This window comes from Macrobrachium rosenbergii, chromosome 25, assembly GCF_040412425.1.
Source record: "Macrobrachium rosenbergii isolate ZJJX-2024 chromosome 25, ASM4041242v1, whole genome shotgun sequence".
Classification (NCBI taxonomy): Eukaryota; Metazoa; Arthropoda; class Malacostraca; order Decapoda; family Palaemonidae; genus Macrobrachium; species Macrobrachium rosenbergii.
Genome location: NC_089765.1, coordinates 48,777,350 through 48,797,668, shown reverse-complemented (window position 1 = coordinate 48,797,668; position 20,319 = coordinate 48,777,350). Strand labels below are relative to the sequence as shown.

At 38.2% G+C, this 20,319-nt stretch overlaps 2 protein-coding genes across 8 annotated transcripts in view; one reads left to right on the top strand and one right to left on the bottom strand.

Moving 5' to 3' along the window:
* Nucleotides 1-20,319, top strand: part of LOC136852640 (CCN family member 2-like) — a 942,669-nt gene that overhangs the window by 681,417 nt on the left and 240,933 nt on the right. For all 7 annotated transcript variants that reach the window (XM_067127582.1, XM_067127575.1, XM_067127581.1 and 4 more), the window contains one exon: nucleotides 14,681-14,713. The gene's annotated coding sequence lies outside the window, so the exon portion shown is untranslated. The remainder of the gene's footprint in view (nucleotides 1-14,680; nucleotides 14,714-20,319) is intronic.
* LOC136852256 (uncharacterized) lies at nucleotides 7,607-8,761 on the bottom strand. Its single transcript, XM_067126709.1, has one exon. The coding sequence runs from the start codon at nucleotides 8,759-8,761 to the stop codon at nucleotides 7,607-7,609; it is 1,155 nt and encodes a 384-aa protein (XP_066982810.1).

The window sequence follows — 20,319 nt, the reverse complement described above, 5'->3', positions numbered from 1 at the left end:
CTTTTTTTCATTCATTAATCGCCCTTCAGTTCATAGAGGGCCTATTTCTACTCTTCTTTTATTCATCTTTTTCGCATATGAACACAATATTTTGGGGTTTTGCTTGATATTTTGTAGGATCTTTTCTTCTAGGTCTCGTTTTTCATTTTCTTTTGATTGTATAATCTTTTGTTTTGCATTTGCTATCTTAGTTTTTTTAGTTCCATCACTTTCCATGCATTCTTTTCTTTTGCAAGAGCTTTTTTCCACTTTCTGATTTTCTGGAACAGGATCCTTCTGTCTCTTGGTATGCATGACTGATGTTTACTTTTCTTCTTCGGTATATATTTATCCACTATTTTCTCTAGTATTTTATATAATATATCCGTATTTACCTGTATATTATCACTTGCGAATATATTTTCCCAGTCTTTGTTTAATTCTTCATCTATTTCTGACTATTTTATATTCTTACTATAGAAATTGTATTTTCCATATACTTCCCACTTTTTCGTCTCTTGCTTATCTCTGTTTTCACTTGCTTTGGAATGGACTGTTAATTCTATGACATTATGGTCTGAAATACTCGTATTATATACTATTATATCTTTAACATAATTCACCTCGTTCACAAATACTAGGTCTGAAATATTATCCTTTCTTGTTGGTTATGGTGATTTATTTTTTGGATTTAGTATTATGGGACTGTATATTACGATGTTAATTTTTTCATATTCAAATTCTACCGCTATTAATTCACATTCTGAGTATTTTTTCCTTGATTTACGTCTATCCCATATATCGCGGTTCCCCTTGATTCTTATTTTTTCTATCTGATCTAAAAAGTTTGGAAACCCTTTTATTTAAGATTGAATAATTCTTAAATTATCTGTCTAATGGATCATACAGCTCTAAATCATTCCTATTTCTTCTTCTTCTTTAAACGTGCTTTTTCAAATTTGGCTTTTATCTTCTAGCTCGATCTGCGGAAAGGTAATATCTTGAAAGGATTTTAAAGTTCAAATTGCCTCTTATCTTATACTATTTCTCTCTTTTTATATTATAATTACAACCACAATCTCCTATTCGTTCTTTCCAATCTACAGCAGAATTTGTTGCACGGGTAGATCGAAAGGAAAGTTAAAGTCTCGGATAGTCTACTAGTATATTCCATTCTTTGTGATTTCTACATAAATCATCTAATTTGTCTATTATTATGTCACCTTTGAACCATTTAGTATTATGGGACTGTATATTACGATGTTCACTAATTTTTCATATTCAAATTCTTCCGCTATTAATTCACATTCTGAGTTACTATATTCCTCTCAGATTTTTCCTTGATTTACGTCTATCCCATATATCATAAGGTGAAAAGAGTGAAAAGAGAGAGAGAGAGAGAGAGAGAGAGAGAGAGAGAGAGAGAGAGAGAGAGAGAGAGTATACTGGATCGTACAGCTTTTGATGATTCCCTAGTGCTGATAAATAATTCGCTTAAAATTATCTGAGGTCACCTTCAGTGAGAGAGAGAGAGAGAGAGAGAGAGAGAGAGAGAGAGAGAGAGAGAGAGAGAGAGAGAATACAGGATCGGTTCCCCCTTGATTCTTATTTTTTCTATCTGATCTAAAAGTTTGGAAACCCTTTTATTTAAGAGAGAGAGAGAGAGAGAAAATACGGGATCGTACAGCTCTTGATCATTCCCTATTTCTGATGAATAATTCGCCAAATTATCTGAGGTCACTTTAGAGAGAGAGAGAGAGAGAGAGAGAGAGAGAGAGAGAGAGAGAGAGAGAGAGAGAGAGAGAATTCGGGATCCTACAGCTCTTGATCACTGCCTATTGCTGATGAATAATTCGCCAAATTATATGAGGTCACCTTTGAGGCGAAAAGAGAGAGAGATAGAGAGAGAATACGGTATCATACAACTCTTGATCATTCCCTATTACTGATGAATAATTCACCAAATTATCTGAGGCTACTTTGAGGAGAGAGAGAGAGAGAGAGAGAGAGAGAGAGAGAGAGAGAGAATACGGGATCATACAGCTCTAAATCATTCCCTATTTCTTCTTCTTCTTTAAACGTGCTTTTTTCCCATTTTTGTATGGGAAGAGCTGTAAGCACGATGCCTTCTTTGAAGGACTTTTGATTTGGCTTTGGTGTTTTGGGCAGACCGTAGTCTCGATCAGGTGCCCTGCCTGACATCGCTTTCCCAGACCCCTTCTATTCTAGCTGTAGCGTATGTTACAGGTATCATACCAGACCCAAAAGCGCCCTTTCTCCCAGCAGCAAGAAGTTGTTTGCATAACATATTCTTATTCAACATCACCCCAAGGTCTTTAACTGCTTCCTTGTTTGTGATTGGTAGGTCGAGATTCAAATTTATCAAGTTCGAGACGTGTGAGATGTTTGTTATGTTTTTAGAAGATGTAGTGGCTTTGTTTTGTGTGTGTATTTACTATCTGTCTGTAACACCCATTTGCTTTTAATTTTTGCAAACCTATCCGTTGATTACATACATAATCCCAGGGGTGTCTACAAAACGGATAGCAAACTATTTTTCATTAAATGTGTCCACCTCTCTGATCAGTCGTCTTGATCCAATTTTGAAAATAGGGTAATATATGCTAATTTATGCTCATCATAATTCTTGCCTGTTCTACACTTTGTCTTAATGTGAACCCACTTTCTTTAACAAAATGGCAGGGACGCTGTCTGGTCAGCTGCCCATTTTGAATATCATTAATAGCCTGCACAGACCTAAATATTCACTATCTCTTATTTCTGTATCATTATCTTCATTATCAAGTCTAAAATTCTCCTGCTGTAACCGACTATTTTGGAGTTTTTGATATTTTGTAGATCTTTTTCTAGGATTTTCTTTTGATTGTATAATCTTTTGTTTTGCATTTGCGTTTATTTCCTTTTTCATTTCATCGAGGCTCCTCTAAATCATTCCCTATTGCTGATGAATAATTCACCAAATTATCTGAGGTCACCTTTGAATTCTTCATGAAAAGAGAGAGAGAATGAGAGAGAGAGAGAGAGAGAGAGTTCTAGAGAGAGAGATCTTCTGAGAGAGAGAGAAGATAGAGATTTCTACATAAATCATCTAATTTGTCTATTATTATGAGAGAATTCTACCGATTAATACACATTCTGGATCATACAACTCTTGATCATTCCTGATCTAAAAGTTTGGACCCTGACGAATAAGTCACCAAATTATCTGGGGTTACATTTGAGGTGAAGAGAGAGAGAGAGAGAGAGAGAGAGAGAGAGAGAGAGAGAGAGAGAGAGAGAGGAGAGAGCCTATTGAGAGAATCACCTTTGAGGCAAAAGGATCCTACAGCTCTTGATCATTCCCTATTACTGATGAATAATTCACCAAATTTTCTGAGTCTACTTTGAAGAGAGAGAGAGAGAGAGAGAGAGAGAGAGAGAGAGAGAGAGAGAGAGATCATACAGCTCTAAAATCATTCCCTATTTCTTCTTCTTCTTTAAACGTGCTTTTTCCCATTTTTGTATGGGGTAAAACGATGCCTTCTTTGAGGACTTTTGATTTGAGAGTCTCGAGAGCCCAGAGAGAGAGAGAGATCCCTTTCTCCCAGAGAGAATTTGGGGGTAGATCGAGAGTTCGAGACGTGTGAGATGTTTGTTATGTTTTAGAAGACTTTGTTTTGATCCTTTGCTTTTTACCTAGGTCTTAATCTAACTTATTTTTGATGAATGAATTATCAGGTTATTGCAGGTGAACTTTGAGGTGAAAATGGAGAGAGAGAGAGAGAGAGAGAGAGAGAGAGAGAGAGAGAGAGAGAGAGAATCTACAACTCTTGATCATTCCCTATTACTGACAGGAATAAGTCACCAAATTATCTGGGGTTACATTTGAGGTGAATGTTGATGAATAAAGTGGTAAAGTTTGGAGGAGCTCAAAATGACGCTTGTCAAATACGCCTATATACATATTTGCAAACAAAAGACTCCGAGATGAGTTCCGTTATTTTATTTTCATAGAAAAGGTTCCTAAATAAATATCCTTCTCTTGTTCCATCGAACCATTCTTTTTATCACAGAGCAATAAGCCCCTCCTGAAGGATATTTCTGCTGATTCTATTGATTCATTAACAATGTCTATATGACAATGGTAGACGTAATTGTAGTCTCGGGATATTTCATTTTCCTTTACATAATCCTGCTTTAGAAATGTATATATATATATATATATATATATATATATATATATATATATATATATATATATATATATATATATATATATATATATATATATATATATATATATGTGTGTGTGTGTGTGTGTGTGTGTGTGTGTGTGTGTGTGTTTATATATATATATATATATATATATATATATATATATATATATATATATATATATATATATAATTTTATCACACCGTGATTTATATATAAGCTAAAAATGTTTAATAATTTTCAATCCCTCGACACAGTACCTTCCAACGAATGTGTCGTTGGAAGGTACTGTGTCGAACTGTGTGTGAATTTTTATCACACGGGGATTTATATAAATCGTGAAGCTAAAAATGTTTATATAATAATATATTTATATATATATATATATATATCCCTATACACAAGATATATATAACGAATGGAGTCGTTGGAAGGTATATATATATATATATATATATATATATATATATATATATATAAAGATATATATATATATATATATATACCAATATATATTTATATATATATATAAAATATTCCCCCTAGTGATAATTCCCCATATATATAGTCCCATATATGGCGTGATTTATTATTAAACGATATATATATATTATATATATATATATATATATATATATATATATATATATATATATATATATATATATATATATATATATATATATATATATATATATATATATATATATATATATATATATATATATATATATATATATATATATATATATATATATATATATATATATATATATATATATATATATATATATATATATATATATATATATATATATATATATATATATATATATATATATATATATATATATATATGTATGTATATGTATATATATATATATATGCTAATGATAATAATAATAATAATAATAATAATAATAATAATAATAATAATAATAATAATAATAATAATAAATGACCACCATGCGTTTCTCCAAGAGGATTTCCTGCCACGCCCATGAGGGAGCCATCTTTAGGCATGCCAGGACCGCCCATAACCAGAGAATTCCAAGAAAATATATAATCACGAATATGGAAATAATTGACCGAACTACGGACCACCGCCGTCTGCGCCTCTTGGAAGCATTACACAATGGGAAGGAGAAACCAACCCTCAACTTTACGCAGGAAACCTTTCTCCTCCCCACGGCCGCCAGGAGACCTGCACACGGGCGATCCCCATAGCGAACGAGCGAATCAAAATTCGGCATCTGAGGATCGAAATTCTCCCATTCATCCCCAGCACTACAATGCCGCTCGCACTCAAGGCGAGCCCCAAACATCAACATGGGAGAGAAGGCTCCGCCCGAGATGACCTGCCCCGGACAGCCAATCATAATTCAGCACCGATCAAGACCCCTATAAATACCGACAAAAGCGCCTTGTTTCTCCAGATCTTTTTCAGTCACGTCCAGAGGATGACCAACGAGCTGGTCGAAACACGTCGACGGTACCTGAAGTAGAACCTGAATCCAGACGACGAAGGATTTCTAACTGGATATTTCAATAATAATAATAATAGATTTTATTTCAGCTCAAGGCCAAATACATGGAATATACAAAGTAGAGACAATAACATACACTATCTAGATACATGAGATATCATGATAAAAAATGATAAATCCGCAGTATCCACACAGTTGCTGAAGAAATATAAAAAATAGTATTCATAATAATGGTAATGACAGTAATAATACTGAAGTTAGTAGTAAAAAAAACATTAATAATAATAACAATTAAAAAAACAGATTACATAAAATTAATTTCTAGCTAGGGACCTTAGGTGGTTATGGAAGTCGGGTCTAGAAGGCTAAATACGAAAGTTGAAAATAACATAACTCTACAGTGATATTAATCACAGTAACAATAAAAAAAGAAAATACCAATAATAACAATAAACGTAGAAATATGGTAATAATAATAATAATCTTTTACTTTTAACGTTCTTTTTTCCCATTTTGTATGGGGCAAGCACGATGCCTTCTTTGTGAAGGACTTTGATTTGGCTTTGGGGTAGACTTTGTAGTCTCGATCGGCTGCCCTGCCTGTCATCGCTTAGACCCCAGTAGTGTATGTACATGTATTGTACCAGTCACCAGTGCCCTTTCTCCCAGTAGCGAGGAGACGTTGTGCGGTTAGGTTGACAGTCGAGATGTGTGAGCTGTCTGTTATGTTTTTAGGAGATGTTGGAGTGGTTTTATTTGTGTGTGTATTAGTCTTTAACACCCATTTGCTTTTAAGCAAACCTATCTGTTGATTATGTACATAATTCTGGGGTGCCTACGCGGATAGCAAAGTGTCCTCCTCTCTAACCGGTCGGCTGCAGATTTGAACCCGTGCCACAAACCTCTAAGAAGTCCGAGGCTGCTGCTCTAACCGACTTGGCCATCGAGGCTCTAATAATAATAATAATATGCTTTTCCTGCACATCAATATTAGTCAATAACTGGCCAATCTTCATATTTCGATGGATTAAACAGCACATTTCTAAGAGCAGAAATTCTTTATTAAATTATTTCAGCAGGTTACTGAAACCTGGGATGTAAATCTGTAGATTTTCCTGATGGTATTTTCGGTGGTATTTCTTCTTTTTTTCTTTTTCTGGCGTCTATCTGGCATTTCTAGTGCTCTTTCTGTTGACATGTTTTGACCAGCTTGATGGTCATCTTCTGGACTTTGAGATGAGTCTGGAGACACAGGGCACTAGTGGCAGCATATGTGGGGGTCTCGGATCAGGTTGATTTCTCATTGGCTGCCTGGGGCGATTCTCCTTGGGCGGAGCCTCATCTCGTGCTGTGATGGTTGTGTGCGCTCTCACTTGCAAGCACTGGAGTGCACATTAGAGAGTGTATTATTAGGATGCTCTTGACTGGTTCACTCATCCGGGGTGCCAGTGGGTGCCACCTTCGCGCCGACGTTGGGAGGGGGAAGGTCTCCTATGTGGTACTGAGACTTGGCTTCTCTCTCGCGATGTGTAGGGCTTCCAGTAGGAGTAGGCGGCGATGGTCTGCTGCTTGATCTATTATCTCTATGTTAGGGATAATGTCACTTCTTTTTAATCTTAGGTTATGGGCAGTCCTGGCGTAATTAAATATGGGGCATGACAGGAGATCCTCTCGGAGAAGCTCATTGCAGCCATACCAGTGTAAGAGCCGAGGCATTCTCTAATGGGGCATTTGTATCGGTAGACTACCTTGGTTTTCTTCAAGGTATCCTGCATGCAGGTGGGGGCCCAGCTTATTTCTCATCACCAGGCTGCTGGTTTTCTTATTCCTGTAAAATATAACGAGTTTAATCCTTCTCAGGATCAGAAGGGCTGATGTTATCCTCAATGATGGTCTTGAGGGCGCATTCGTCTTCTTTATATCCTTTATGGAATTTTCCTAAGGTAGAAAAGTTTGATGTCCTCAGAGGATTTGGGGCGAGGTTCCTGATGACACCATCTGTTCATAGCTCCTCTAATGCACTTGTCTACCTCCCAGTTTGTGTGTCCGTTATCGATGAGGATCCGGGCTGCACTTTCCAGCTCTCCATGGGTGTCAGTCCAGGAGGAGGAGTGTGAGAGAGCTCTTCTGATGAAGGCGCTGATGGCAGATTGCTTATATCTCTTGGGGAACTCACTCTTTCCATTTATACATATGACCAGGTTTGTAGGTTTTGTGTACATCTTCTTGGTGAAATATTCCTCCCATTGCTTGACAAGGACATCAAGGAAGGGGAGGTGACGATCGTGGCTGTATTCGTTTGTGAAGTTGAGACAGTTGTGGGTGTGAAAGGCATACCTCAAGTTCTCTATTTCTTCACTTGTTTCAGTGCTGATGAAGGTGTCATCGATGTACCTTACATGCATTTGCGCCTTTCTTATGTTGGTAAAGACCCTCTTCTCGATAGTGGCCAAGTAAAAATTCACGAAGAGGACTCCAAGAAGAGAACCCATCGCTATGCTGTTGATTTGGGTGTACATATTGCCTCTGTGGGTGGAGAAAGGGGCCTTTATGGTACACATCTTCAGGAGGGCACAGAGGGTGTGCTCGGGGACTTTCAGTGATGGAGTTGTAGGGTCTCTGTATACACAATCCAAAATTATTTGGATTGTTTCGTTGACAGGAACGTTTGTGAAGGGGGACTCCACATCCATCGAGGCAGAGATTCCACAGGGGGCCGTCGGTCTAAGGGCTTCCAAGAACTCTGCTGAGGACTTCAAACTGTGATCACCAGGGACATAAGGAATGAGGATGATGTTGAGTCTCTTGGCTAGATGGTAAATCGGGGCTGGGATCTGGCTAATAATGGGGCACAGTGGCTTGCATTGCTTGTGTGTCTTCACATTCCCATATATGCAGCCAAGTTCATAGTCACCCACTATCGATGGTAAGTGGAGGGCAGCACTGACTGTTTTAGTGATCCTGTTGGTCTTGCACTTGATGTCGTCAACAGGGTTCTTTGGTAATTTGTAAAAACTTGGTGCCGTCTGCCAGGATCTCGTCCAGTTTTTGGTGGTATTCCTTGATGTTAGCAAGAACATACGTGAGGGTTTTGTCAGCCCTGAGGATGGTGATGTCCTCACGTTCTCTCAGCTCCTTGGCTGCTTCCCTCAGGCGCCGGTCAACGATGTTACTCCGATAGTCACCACGTTCGGTGAGGGCCTCAGCCAGGAGTGGGGTTGAAGAGCATCAGTGGTGCGAAAGGTGCCTTGATCTTCATACTTCTGGATGGTATCCAAAAGGTACTCTTATTTCGAGGTGTTTTTCCAAGGGCCTCGGTCGGCTGGTGAAGTGGCATCAAAATCTTGTCTTGTTCGGCTGTTGATGTATATTCCTCCCTCTTCTGCAAGAGCTGTAATAGGCCACATGCAGAAGAGGGAGGAATATGTCAATCTCACAGAATATACACCAACACTGTTGCTGAAAAAGTAGAGGAAATAGGATTCATGATACTGGTAATGACAATATTATTGAGAATAAATGATAAAAAAATATTGAAAATTATAACAATTTAAAAAAACAGATTGCATACAATCAGTTGCCAACTGGGACTGTAGGTGGGTACGGAAGTTAGGTCCAGAAGGCTAAATACAAAAAGAGAGAAAAGCTACTCTTAATAATAATAATAATAATAATAATAATAATAATAATAATAATAATAATAATAATAATAATAATAATAATAATGAACACATTCTGCAGATGACACTTAATGATTACAACAATAGAGAATAAGTACGCACAACAACTAGGCCACCCCTGTGTGAAGGAAGATAATGTCATTTATGGAACAGATGCCTCATTATCCCATCTTTCCCACATTTTAGATTTTTTTGCCTCACTGCTTAGAATGCTTTGTATGAGCGAATTGTTGCTTGATTTTTAGTTGGGTGATCAGACTGGACATTGTTTGCCTAACAGTGACTTTTTAATTAGCCAGGTGGTTTTCTATGAGCATCTGCTTGGTGAAGTTGTAGCGAGGCATCTCAGAATGTCATTGTGAACAACAGTGATACATCTCATGGCCTCTTGGGTATAGTTCGTCCAAAAGGAACACCCATATATGCTGTAGCAGTACGAGCAAAAGAGAGCCAGTTGCGTGTCTCGATGACAAAATGCAAGCTTCCTTGCAATCATGTTGCCAGTTGTACATAATTTACGACACCTCTGTTCTGTGTCTGCCATATCTTTTAGATCGTCCATGATGACGTGGCCCAAATACAGAAATTCTTGCACAAATTCCAGACAATGGTTTCCGAGAAAAATTTGTGGTTCTGCAATATGCTTAAGCGATCTTTGGAGCAGCAACATGCACTGGGTCTTGATTTCGTTGTATAGGATATCAAATTTCTCTCCATAACTGCAGCAAGTGTCGATGAGTCGCTGGAGACCTTGCACTGATCGGGAAATTAGAACCATATCTGCCGCTTAACAAAGGTTGTTTATTGCTGTTTCGTTGATAGTGCATCTGATTGGGAGTGAGTTCAGTTTTATATTCAAGGTATCTGTGTACATATTAAACAGGTATGGAGAGAGAATCCCCCTTTGCTGGGGCCTGTTTATGGGGCCAAAGGTGTATGGCAATACATTACCCCATTTGACACAGAATTGCTGTGTGGAGAAACAACAACATAAAATGCCTCGTTTGTGTAGCTTCAGGAAGAGCTTCAGGTCAAATGTTTTTCTCACATCTACAAAACACAGGAAAACAGTAGAGGCAGATGATAGGTACTAGTTCAGCAATTCTTTCAGGATGTAGATGCAGGTGTCAGTTGAGTGGTTTGCTTTAAAGCTGAACTGGTTGTCAGTAGTGTGTAGAAAGGGGAGAACTCTCACTAGAAGAATGGACTCAAGCATCTTGTGATAGCTTTTTAGTCTTGGGATTTAGGGATTGAATGTCTTTCCAAAGACGAGGGTAATTACCAGATTCTAATTTTCCAGACATTGCATCAGCTCTTACTTGCTTTTCAATCAGTTGGCAGTGCTTAAGGGCAAGTCTGTCTCATTAACAGAGCAAAGTGTCCTTCCCTCAGGCTACCATTTTGCCTCCACAGTAAAAACATTTCTCGTGAATGTGTATCCAGATCGTTAACTAAATCACTCCATCCAGGTATATTACGAGAGTTGCCTTGACAAGATCTAAAGGTATCCCTGCTTGAGGCAAGCATAGCAGAAATTATATTCAAATAGAATTCTTTCAGATCTCTCCTGTGGTGGTCATTTTTACATTTTGGGTTAGTGCACAGTAAGGCGTCTGCTGGTTGAACTATTGACGGCATCCTGGTTTCCATGGTATCCATAAAGGATCTGGTTTTCTGCTGGTTTTTAGAATCCCAGTTAACAGCAGGAGGGCGATCAGTTAGGGGTTCATGGTAGGGAGGGATGGGGTACTGAATGACACCTGTAAGGGGATGTGATCATAGCTTGTTGCAAGGTTGTAGCGATTGCTGCAGTTCACAATAGAATCATAAAGTTGTGGGGGTGATGCAGTGGTCCAGCCAGGAGGTTGTAATTATTTCTGTTCTATTTTGTAAGTAGGTATAGGATGAGACGGGGAGGAGCATTACATTGCTAATTTGGAGAGCATGATTTTGACAGAAGCGAGTAAGTTTGTTATAAAATTGTTTTGTGGGGTGAGAATTAAGGTCCGCGATTATACAAATATGACCAGCAGTAGAATTGTGAATAATGTTGTGCAATTCACCTACAATCACCTACAATCATGCAGAATTGATCAAAATTACTGTTCTTTTCCCATTGCATATAAACATTAATTATTAGGATCTTAGAGTCCCCTACTGTCACTTGATGTCCCAGCAATCTATCACTCCTGTAGGTCATCAAATTCACCATATTGTTTAACGATTTGTGTCACAGGGAAGAAAGGCCCCCTTTAGGGCAACCGGCTACAATGTGATCTGTAACATGCATCGATGAGGTTGAAAAAGCTCTGAAGTCTTCATTCACTGAATCACAGATGGCAAGGTTGTGAGGCCAGAGGAGCATTTCTTGTAATGCAATGATGCCTTTGAAGTTTTTGTAGAATATGTTTAGGGAGGGAATTTTCTGCTTGAGGCCAAAAATATTCCAAGAGATTATATCTAATGTATCCATGGCAACTCACAAAGATTGGAAATGAATGGGTTGGTCATTTGGGTGTATGGGGGGTTGGCCAGCGGGGTTGGGCAGTCACTTGCCATGGGAGGTTGGCTGGCACTTGTGGTAGTAGGCGAGACTGTGCTTAAACCCTTGCTTGGGGTGTCAGTAGGTTCCCCTTGGAGGGGATGGGGTTGGTCCCAGATTAGGTTATATCTTGAGACTTTTATATTAGGACTGAAATTCTCGCCTTTAAGAACATTGAGGTGTTGAAATAGGCAGGTGATCCTGTAGGGCATTTTATGTTTAATTTTGTATGGGAGTTCGTGGGAGACAAGAGGGTTGGAGACCATGAGAAACTTGACTCTCTCTACTATGGCATCTAGCTCCACTGATGAGGGCAAATTGTGAATCACAACATGACATCTCTTCTCAGGCTTCGGCTGGGGTGATTCACGAATGTTGGGCTTCACTCCAGCGAGCAATCGAGAAGTTCCTCTCTTTTTTCTACTTGCTTGTGTCTGCCAGCCCCCAATCCCCTCATGATCATTCTGATCCACGACGCGGGGTGGGGGGCGGGCACAGGTGGAGAGATAGGTGATCGTCACTGAAGATCTGTCTTCTACAGGAGGCACTGGGGAGGGACCGGAGGTTGGGAGTCCATCAGTCCCCTCCAATAGGTCCATAGGTGATACAGGCGCTTGGGAGGGTATGGCCACCTTGACTTCGCGTCGCACCCTCACTTTTTTCGTGTTGTTGGGAGGCAAGGAAATAATAGATGCCTCATTCAAAGGAGTCTGGTGGCTTGCTGTACGATTGTCTAATGATTTCTGCTCTCCTTTGATTGCATCCCAGATCCGTGAAAATTTTTTATTTGTTTCCACAGTTTTAAGACTGGTGAATGATTCCTGTAATCTTTTGATCACGTCCCAGATCCGTGAAAATTTGCCATGTGCTTCCTCAATTTTTTTTCTGACGTTTTGTCAGTTTTGTCTGAGAGTGATTTTTCTGTTTGGAAGGCATTTTCTGCCGTATGGTACACTGCAGGTAGGCTTAGATCAGCAGGCCCGTTTGGAGGCAGATTGTAAGGGTCACTGGCTTAGATTTCCACCGAGCAGGTCCTTAGCCAGTTAGTGATATATGATATTTTCTTGAGAGAGGATAAGCTTTTCGTGGATCGCTTCTGGAGAGTGGTTTCTGGTATCAGGTCTTTGTATTTCGTATGATTATGTAGTGTTAATTTCCTCATCGGAGAAGCTGTGCTGACAGATTGTTTAGCAGACTCGACATCAGAACTGTTCGATTAGTACTGTATAATGTAGAGGCAATTGTTCGCGAGCACGGAACTTGTGTCGGGGAGAGGTATCGTTAGGTGCCAGGTCACTGGCACGACGGTTGGGGGTTGGTCAGACGGCATTTTTGTGGTAAAGGGAGGGCCAAACACTAACACACAGCACTTTGTTACCCATTTCCCAAGGCCAATAGGCTTCGAGAAGCTGTAACATGAAAAATTTCGAAGGCACTGATTGGAGCAGAGTGTAGATTAATATATCTGCAATTACACAACACTATCCGGGTTACACGCCAGGTATTACGTAGAGACACCTATTAACACATTGCCTTCTATGAGAGGTATAATCACCAAGGGCGAAAAACCCTTCTTTTTGGGTAAAATACGCGAGAGAGACCTCCAACATGTTCGCCCCCGACACTGAACAGAATAGTTTACAAGCAGAAAATTATTCTTAACTAAAAATATAAAAATGAAAGCTAAGCATTATTTACAAGTAGACAATCATTTGTTTCCTATCTTGCATTTGTATTCAGCAACGCGATGCAAGATGATAACGACACCTCCCAATTACGCATGCAACGTTTGCACCTTGCATGCATGCATTGCAGTACAAACATGTAAGCAGTCACCTAAAGGGATTAGGAAATGCAATAGGGTCTCGCAGTTTACGCCCCTGAATACATTTCGTTTATTTGGGAATTTATGGGGAAGTTCGGCGACAAAAATCATTGAGTTATATGAGGTGTGTAATGGCATATTTCATCATTCTAATAATATGCAAACTCAGTCTGTTTACGCTGGAAATTGAGAATTGCCATCGCTTAGTAGTTCCCGTTGTGATACAATAAATTTCTGACTGTTATTGGTTATGTTAGGTATCTTATTACGCCCTGGGTGAGAGAGAGAGAGAGAGAGAGAGAGAGAGAGAGAGAGAGAGAGAGAGGTTTCATACTGGGTATGTTAGGTTGAAGACTACCTGACTGTTATTGGACAAGTTAAAGTAAATATCATGCTACGCCTGGGGAATAGAGAGAGAGAGAGAGAATATATACTAAATGAAAGGTTTGAACTCCTTATGAATCATGTTTTTTCTTGTAATATAATCCTAATTAAAAATAACTGCCTTGTTATTGTATTCTGAGAAAGAACTGATAATGTCTGTCATCTTTCTCTCTCTCTCTCTCTCTCTCTCTCTCTCTCTCTCTCTCTCTCTCTCTCTCTCTCTCTGCTCCATAGGTGCTTTCCACAACGGTGGGCTGCACCTTGTTCCTAATTTACTACCTAGATAAAGAGGCTCACTGGGAATGGAACGCTTGAATACTGTTCCTTCTCTGCTTCGGGACCGAAGACGGGACCACTCGATTGCTAGCCGTTGGTACCACGAGAGAGAGAGAGAGAGAGAGAGAGAGAGAGAGAGAGAGAGAGAGATTAATTTATGCAATCTTTCATCAGTTAACAGACCAGGAAGAACAGAAAAGTATTTGCACAATATGATCACAAGCCAATGAATTATAATATCGTAAAAATATTAATTTTTCATATTAAACTCTTTTTTTCCTCTCTTTTCCAGGAACAACCACGAGACAAAACAGGAGTGAGACAGGTTAGTACCCAGAAGTTTTAGACAGGTGCTTAGCAAGTCATTTGTTGTTCCATTTCATAATCTGGAGTCGTAACAGTTATGATTATGTGCTCTGGATTTAATTTTATAAAGAAATTAACAGTTTATTATTAGATGTAGGATAGGAAAGTAAACTTGATTACTGGAAAACAATAAGTGTGAGCAAAAAGATCTCAGTCATCTTAAAGTCCTTTGAAATTCTTTATGACCATAAAATAAATTAGCGTTAATGAATTAGGAGAAATTTAGCTATATAGTGGTCAAGCTTAAACGGAAGTTAGAGAAAATGTAGGTGGGTTTCACTGGACAAAAGTTTTCATATATTTATAAATATGGGGAAATAGAAAGCTTTAATCACATTATGTATTTCGAAAGCATTAAAGGATTATTTAGAATATCGAACTGACTGAATTATTTGAACAAAGACCTCGCCATGTTTATATCGAACTAATATTCATTGAAAAAGGAAATCAACAAAGATAGTAAGACGGACATGTTTTTTTTTTTAAAGTGACGGTGTCAAGTAGATATAAGGGGAAATGACAACTTGATGGCAACACTACATACGACTGAAGTGTTGGCAGAAATTAGGAAATGAATACCTGGGAAGTCCAGGGCTGAAAGAGTGGCAGGGTTAGAACGTACTGTATGTGTTTTATTAATAGAATATGGAGGTTGAACGTGTATAACATGAAGCTGATGCACAGGTGAAGTTGATGTAACTGTGAAAGGGTGTCTTCCTTGCCCCTGTGGTCTGAGGGGGCAATGAGGCAGTGAATTCTGTGTTGCTCTTCGTAAAAGTGTTGAAGTGATATATATATATATATATATATATATATATATATATATATATATATATATATATATATATATATATATATATATATATATATATATATATATATATATATATATATATATATATATATATATATATATATATATATATATATATATATATATATATATATATATAATCAAAACTACAAACGTCCTTTAATATCAATTCACTCTACCTCCGAAATAATATATTTTTCATATATATTACCGAAGGAATTTTAGTTGATAATAAGTCCACCGTCCCAAAGGTCAACCAGCGACGGACGAGGAATCAGGACTACAGTGACGCACTAAACGAAATCGGCCACAAGACAGGTATAAGTGAATAACACCTCCCATCAACCCACCCGTCGAACTCAGGTGTTTTGCGTTTGGAGACGGGACGGTGGACTTATTATCAACTAAAAATTCCCCTTCGGTAACATATATGAAATATATATTATTTCCGAGGTAGAGTGAATGGATATTAAAGGACGTTTGTAGCTTTCTGATTGTATATGAATCACGGTGATGTGATAAATAGTCATAATATGGCTACGTCGACAAACGCACTACACGGTCAACATGGCAGAGGTGGGTGGATATCGTCTCCAAACGAAACACCTGAGTTCAACGTGGTGGGTTGATGGGAGGTGTTATTCACTTATACCTCTCTTGTGGCCGATTTCGTTAGTGCGTCACTGTAGTCCTGATTCCTCGTCCGTCGCTGGTTTCACCCCACGGGACGGGTGGACTTATTATCAACTAAAAATTCCCCTTGGTAACATATGAAAATATATTATTTCCGAGGTAGAGTGAATTGGATATTAAGGACGTTTGTAGCTTTCTGATTGTATATGAATCACGGTGATGTGATAAATAGTCATAATATGGCTACGTGCGACAAACGCACTACAATGGTCAACATGGCAGAGGTGGGTGGATATCGTCTCAAACGCCAAAAAACACCTGAGTTCAACGGGTGGGTTGATGGGAGGTGTTATTCACTTATACCTCTCTTGTGGCCGATTTCGTTAGTGCATCACTGTAGTCCTGATTCCTCGTCCGTCGCTGGTTCCACCCCACGGGACGGTGGACTTATTATCAACTAAAAATTCCCCTTCGGTAACATATGTGAAAATATATTATTTCCGAGGTAGAGTGAATTGGATATTAAAGGACGTTTGTAGCTTTCTGATTGTATATGAATCACGGTGATGTGATAAATAGTCATAATATGGCTACGTCGACAAACGCACTACGGTCAACATGGCAGAGGTGGGTGGATATCGTCTCCAAACGCAAAACACCTGAGTTCGACGGGTGGGTTGATGGGAGGTGTTATTCACTTATACCTCTCTTGTGGCCGATTTCGTTAGTGCGTCACTGTAGTCCTGATTCCTCGTCCGTCGCTGGATTCGACCCCACGGACGGTGGACTTATTATCAACTAAAAAATTCCTTCGGTAACATATATGAAAATATATTATTTCGAGGTAGAGTGAATTGGATATTAAAAAGGACGTTTGTAGCTTTCTGATTGTATATGAATCACGGTGATGTGATAAATAGTCATAATATGGCTCGTGCGACAAACGCACTACACGGTCAACATGGCAGAGGTGGGTGGATATCGTCTCCAAACGCAAAACACCTGAGTTCAACGGGTGGGTTGATGGGAGTGTTATTCACTTATACCTCTCTTGTGGCCGATTTCGTTAGTGCGTCACTGTAGTCCTGATTCCTCGTCCGTCGCTGGTTCCACCCCACGGGACGGTGGACTTATTATCAACTAAAAATTCCCCTTCGGTAACATATATGAAAATATATTATTTCCGAGGTAGAGTGAATTGGATATTAAAGGACGTTTGTAGCTTTCTGATTGTATATGAATCACGGTGATGTGATAAATAGTCATAATATGGCTACGTGCGACAAACGCACTACACGGTCAACATGGCAGAGGTGGGTGGATATCGTCTCCAAACGCAAAACACCTGGGTTCGACGGGTGGGTTGATGGGAGGTGTTATTCACCTATACCTCTCTTGTGGCCGATTTCGTTAGTGCGTCACTGTAGTCCTGATTCCTCGTCCGTCGCTGGTTCGACCCCACGGACGGTGGACTTATTATCAACTAAAATTCCCTTCAGTAACATATATGAAAATATATTATTTCCGAGGTAGAGTGAATTGGATATTAAAGGACGTTTGTAGCTTTCTGATTGTATATGAATCACGGTGATGTGATAAATAGTCATAATATGGCTACGTGCGACAAACGCTACAGTCAACATGGCAGAGGTGGGTGGATATCGTCTCCAAACGCAAAACACCTGAGTTCGACGGGTGGGTTGATGGGAGGTGTTATTCATATACCTCTTTGTGGCCGATTTCGTTAGTGTGTCACTGTAGTCCTGATTCCTCGTCCGTCGCTGGTTCGACCCCACGGGACGGTGGACTTATTATCAACTAAAATTCCTTCGGTAACATATATGAAAATATATTATTTCCGAGGTAGAGTGAATTGGATATTAAAGGACGTTTGTAGCTTTCTGATTGTATATGAATCACGGTGATGTGATAAATAGTCATAATATGGCTACGTGCGACAAAACGCACTACACGGTCAACATGGCAGAGGTGGGTGGATATCGTCTCCAAACGCAAACACCTGAGTTCGACGGGTGGGTTGATGGGAGTGTTATTCACTTATACCTCTCTTGTGTGGCGATTTCGTTAGTGCGTCACTGTAGTCTTGATTCCTCGTCCATCGCTGGTCTGACCCTTTCACGGGACGGTGGACTTATTATCAACTAAAAATTCCTTCGGTAACATATATGAAAATATATTATTTCCGAGGTAGAGTGAATTGGATATTAAAGGACGTTTGTAGCTTTCTGATTGTATATGAGTCAACGGTGATGTGATAAATAGTCATATATATATATATATATATATATATATATATATATATATATATATATATATATATATATATATATATATATATATATATATATATATATATATATATATATATATATATATATATATATATATATATATATATATATATATATATATATATATATATATATATATATATATATATATATATATATATATATATATATATATATATATATATATATATATATATGTGTGTGTATGTAGTATGTATGTATAGTATATACAGTATGTATGTATGTGAATTTACATGCCTTTGTTTTCTATATGATGATAATAATGCAATGATGGTGTCCGTGTGAAAATATAGATACACACACACACTATATATTATATAAATATATATATATATATATATATATATATATATATATATATATATATATATATATATATATATATATATATATATATATATATATATATATATATATATATATATATATATATATATATATGTATATATATATATATATATATATATATATATATATATATATATATATATATATATATATATATGTGTGTGTGTGTGTGTGTGTGTGTGTATACATACATATGTATGGTTATATATGTGTATGTATGTATAAGTACACGTGTGTATGTAGTAATATGTGTACTTGCTCGAGACAATACGAGCTCTTGCGATGTTTATCAGTTTCGCAGGTAAGATGAATGTGACTTGGATGTTTGGTATTCAACATTATTCGCTTACAGCCACAGTTGGATACAAGCTAATTCAGCAACATGTGTGCAGGGGGAATCTTGCTGTCTCTGTTCGAGACAAAATTTCTAGAAGCCTGCATTCCAGTTTTAAGTGGATTTCTTGGTGTGCCAACTGGATATGTGTATTAGCTTGTGAGCGGTGGAAGACGTTAGGTGAAAAGGCATTTTGTGAAATGTATGGTATTACAGGGCGAGAAACAGTGGTAGCCGGACGTTGGAATTCCAGGCTCCGATTCCTTGCTGAAAATGTTGAGTTCCGAAGCCCATCTTTACTTTTATTGTTTAAGTGATTTATCATTTATGCCATTTATATTATCAGCGCTTTCACATGCGTTCGTTGCGTTGTGATATTATCACAGAACTTCTAGATTTTGTTATTGATGTGGGGTATTTATTACTCCCCAGATGTTTCAGATGGAACCATGATTAGTCATGCATGTGCGCAGACATGCATGTAACGTAACCATTATAGGAAGTGGTCATTTAAAGGAATTGTGACAAAAAGACACTTAATACAATGGAGACGAATTATTATAAGTATGGAGTTGAAATGGAGAAGAATCCCATTTATAATTTGGTGTTTCCTAAGATGGTTTTTGGGGAAGATATTCATTTAGCATTTGCATTCTTTTCTCTTTTAGTAATAATCATATATACCATGTTTTTAACTTGTTATATGTTAGCTTCACAGAATAAACTTTTTTTGTACTCAGGGTTTAATTTCCACACAATAGTTTAGGGTATTTTGAGAGAGAGAGAGAGAGAGAGAGAGAGAGATATCTCGAAGGCCGTTATGGTCAGCTAATAATGTGTGAAACTTTCCGAAGGTAGATGAAAAACAAAGTTGTATGGGTTCTTCCATACAACAGCAGCGTTTATGTTCGAACCCACGCCAAAGAGAGGTGACAGGCATATAGAGATAGGTATACAGTTGGGATACATGTAGGAAACAAGGCGTTGTCTGGGGGTTCAATGCGGGGCTGTTGGTATTCGTGGTTGCAAAGGGATAATTTTGCTGGGTCAAGCATTTAACCAGAGGTGCGGCTATTGCCGTGATTCAGACAGTCAGTCTTAGC

Bases quoted from the DNA above. Each gene is read 5' to 3' on its own strand.
- LOC136852256 (XM_067126709.1), bottom strand. From the start codon at position 8,761: ATGTTCTTGCTAACATCAAGGAATACCACCAAAAACTGGACGAGATCC.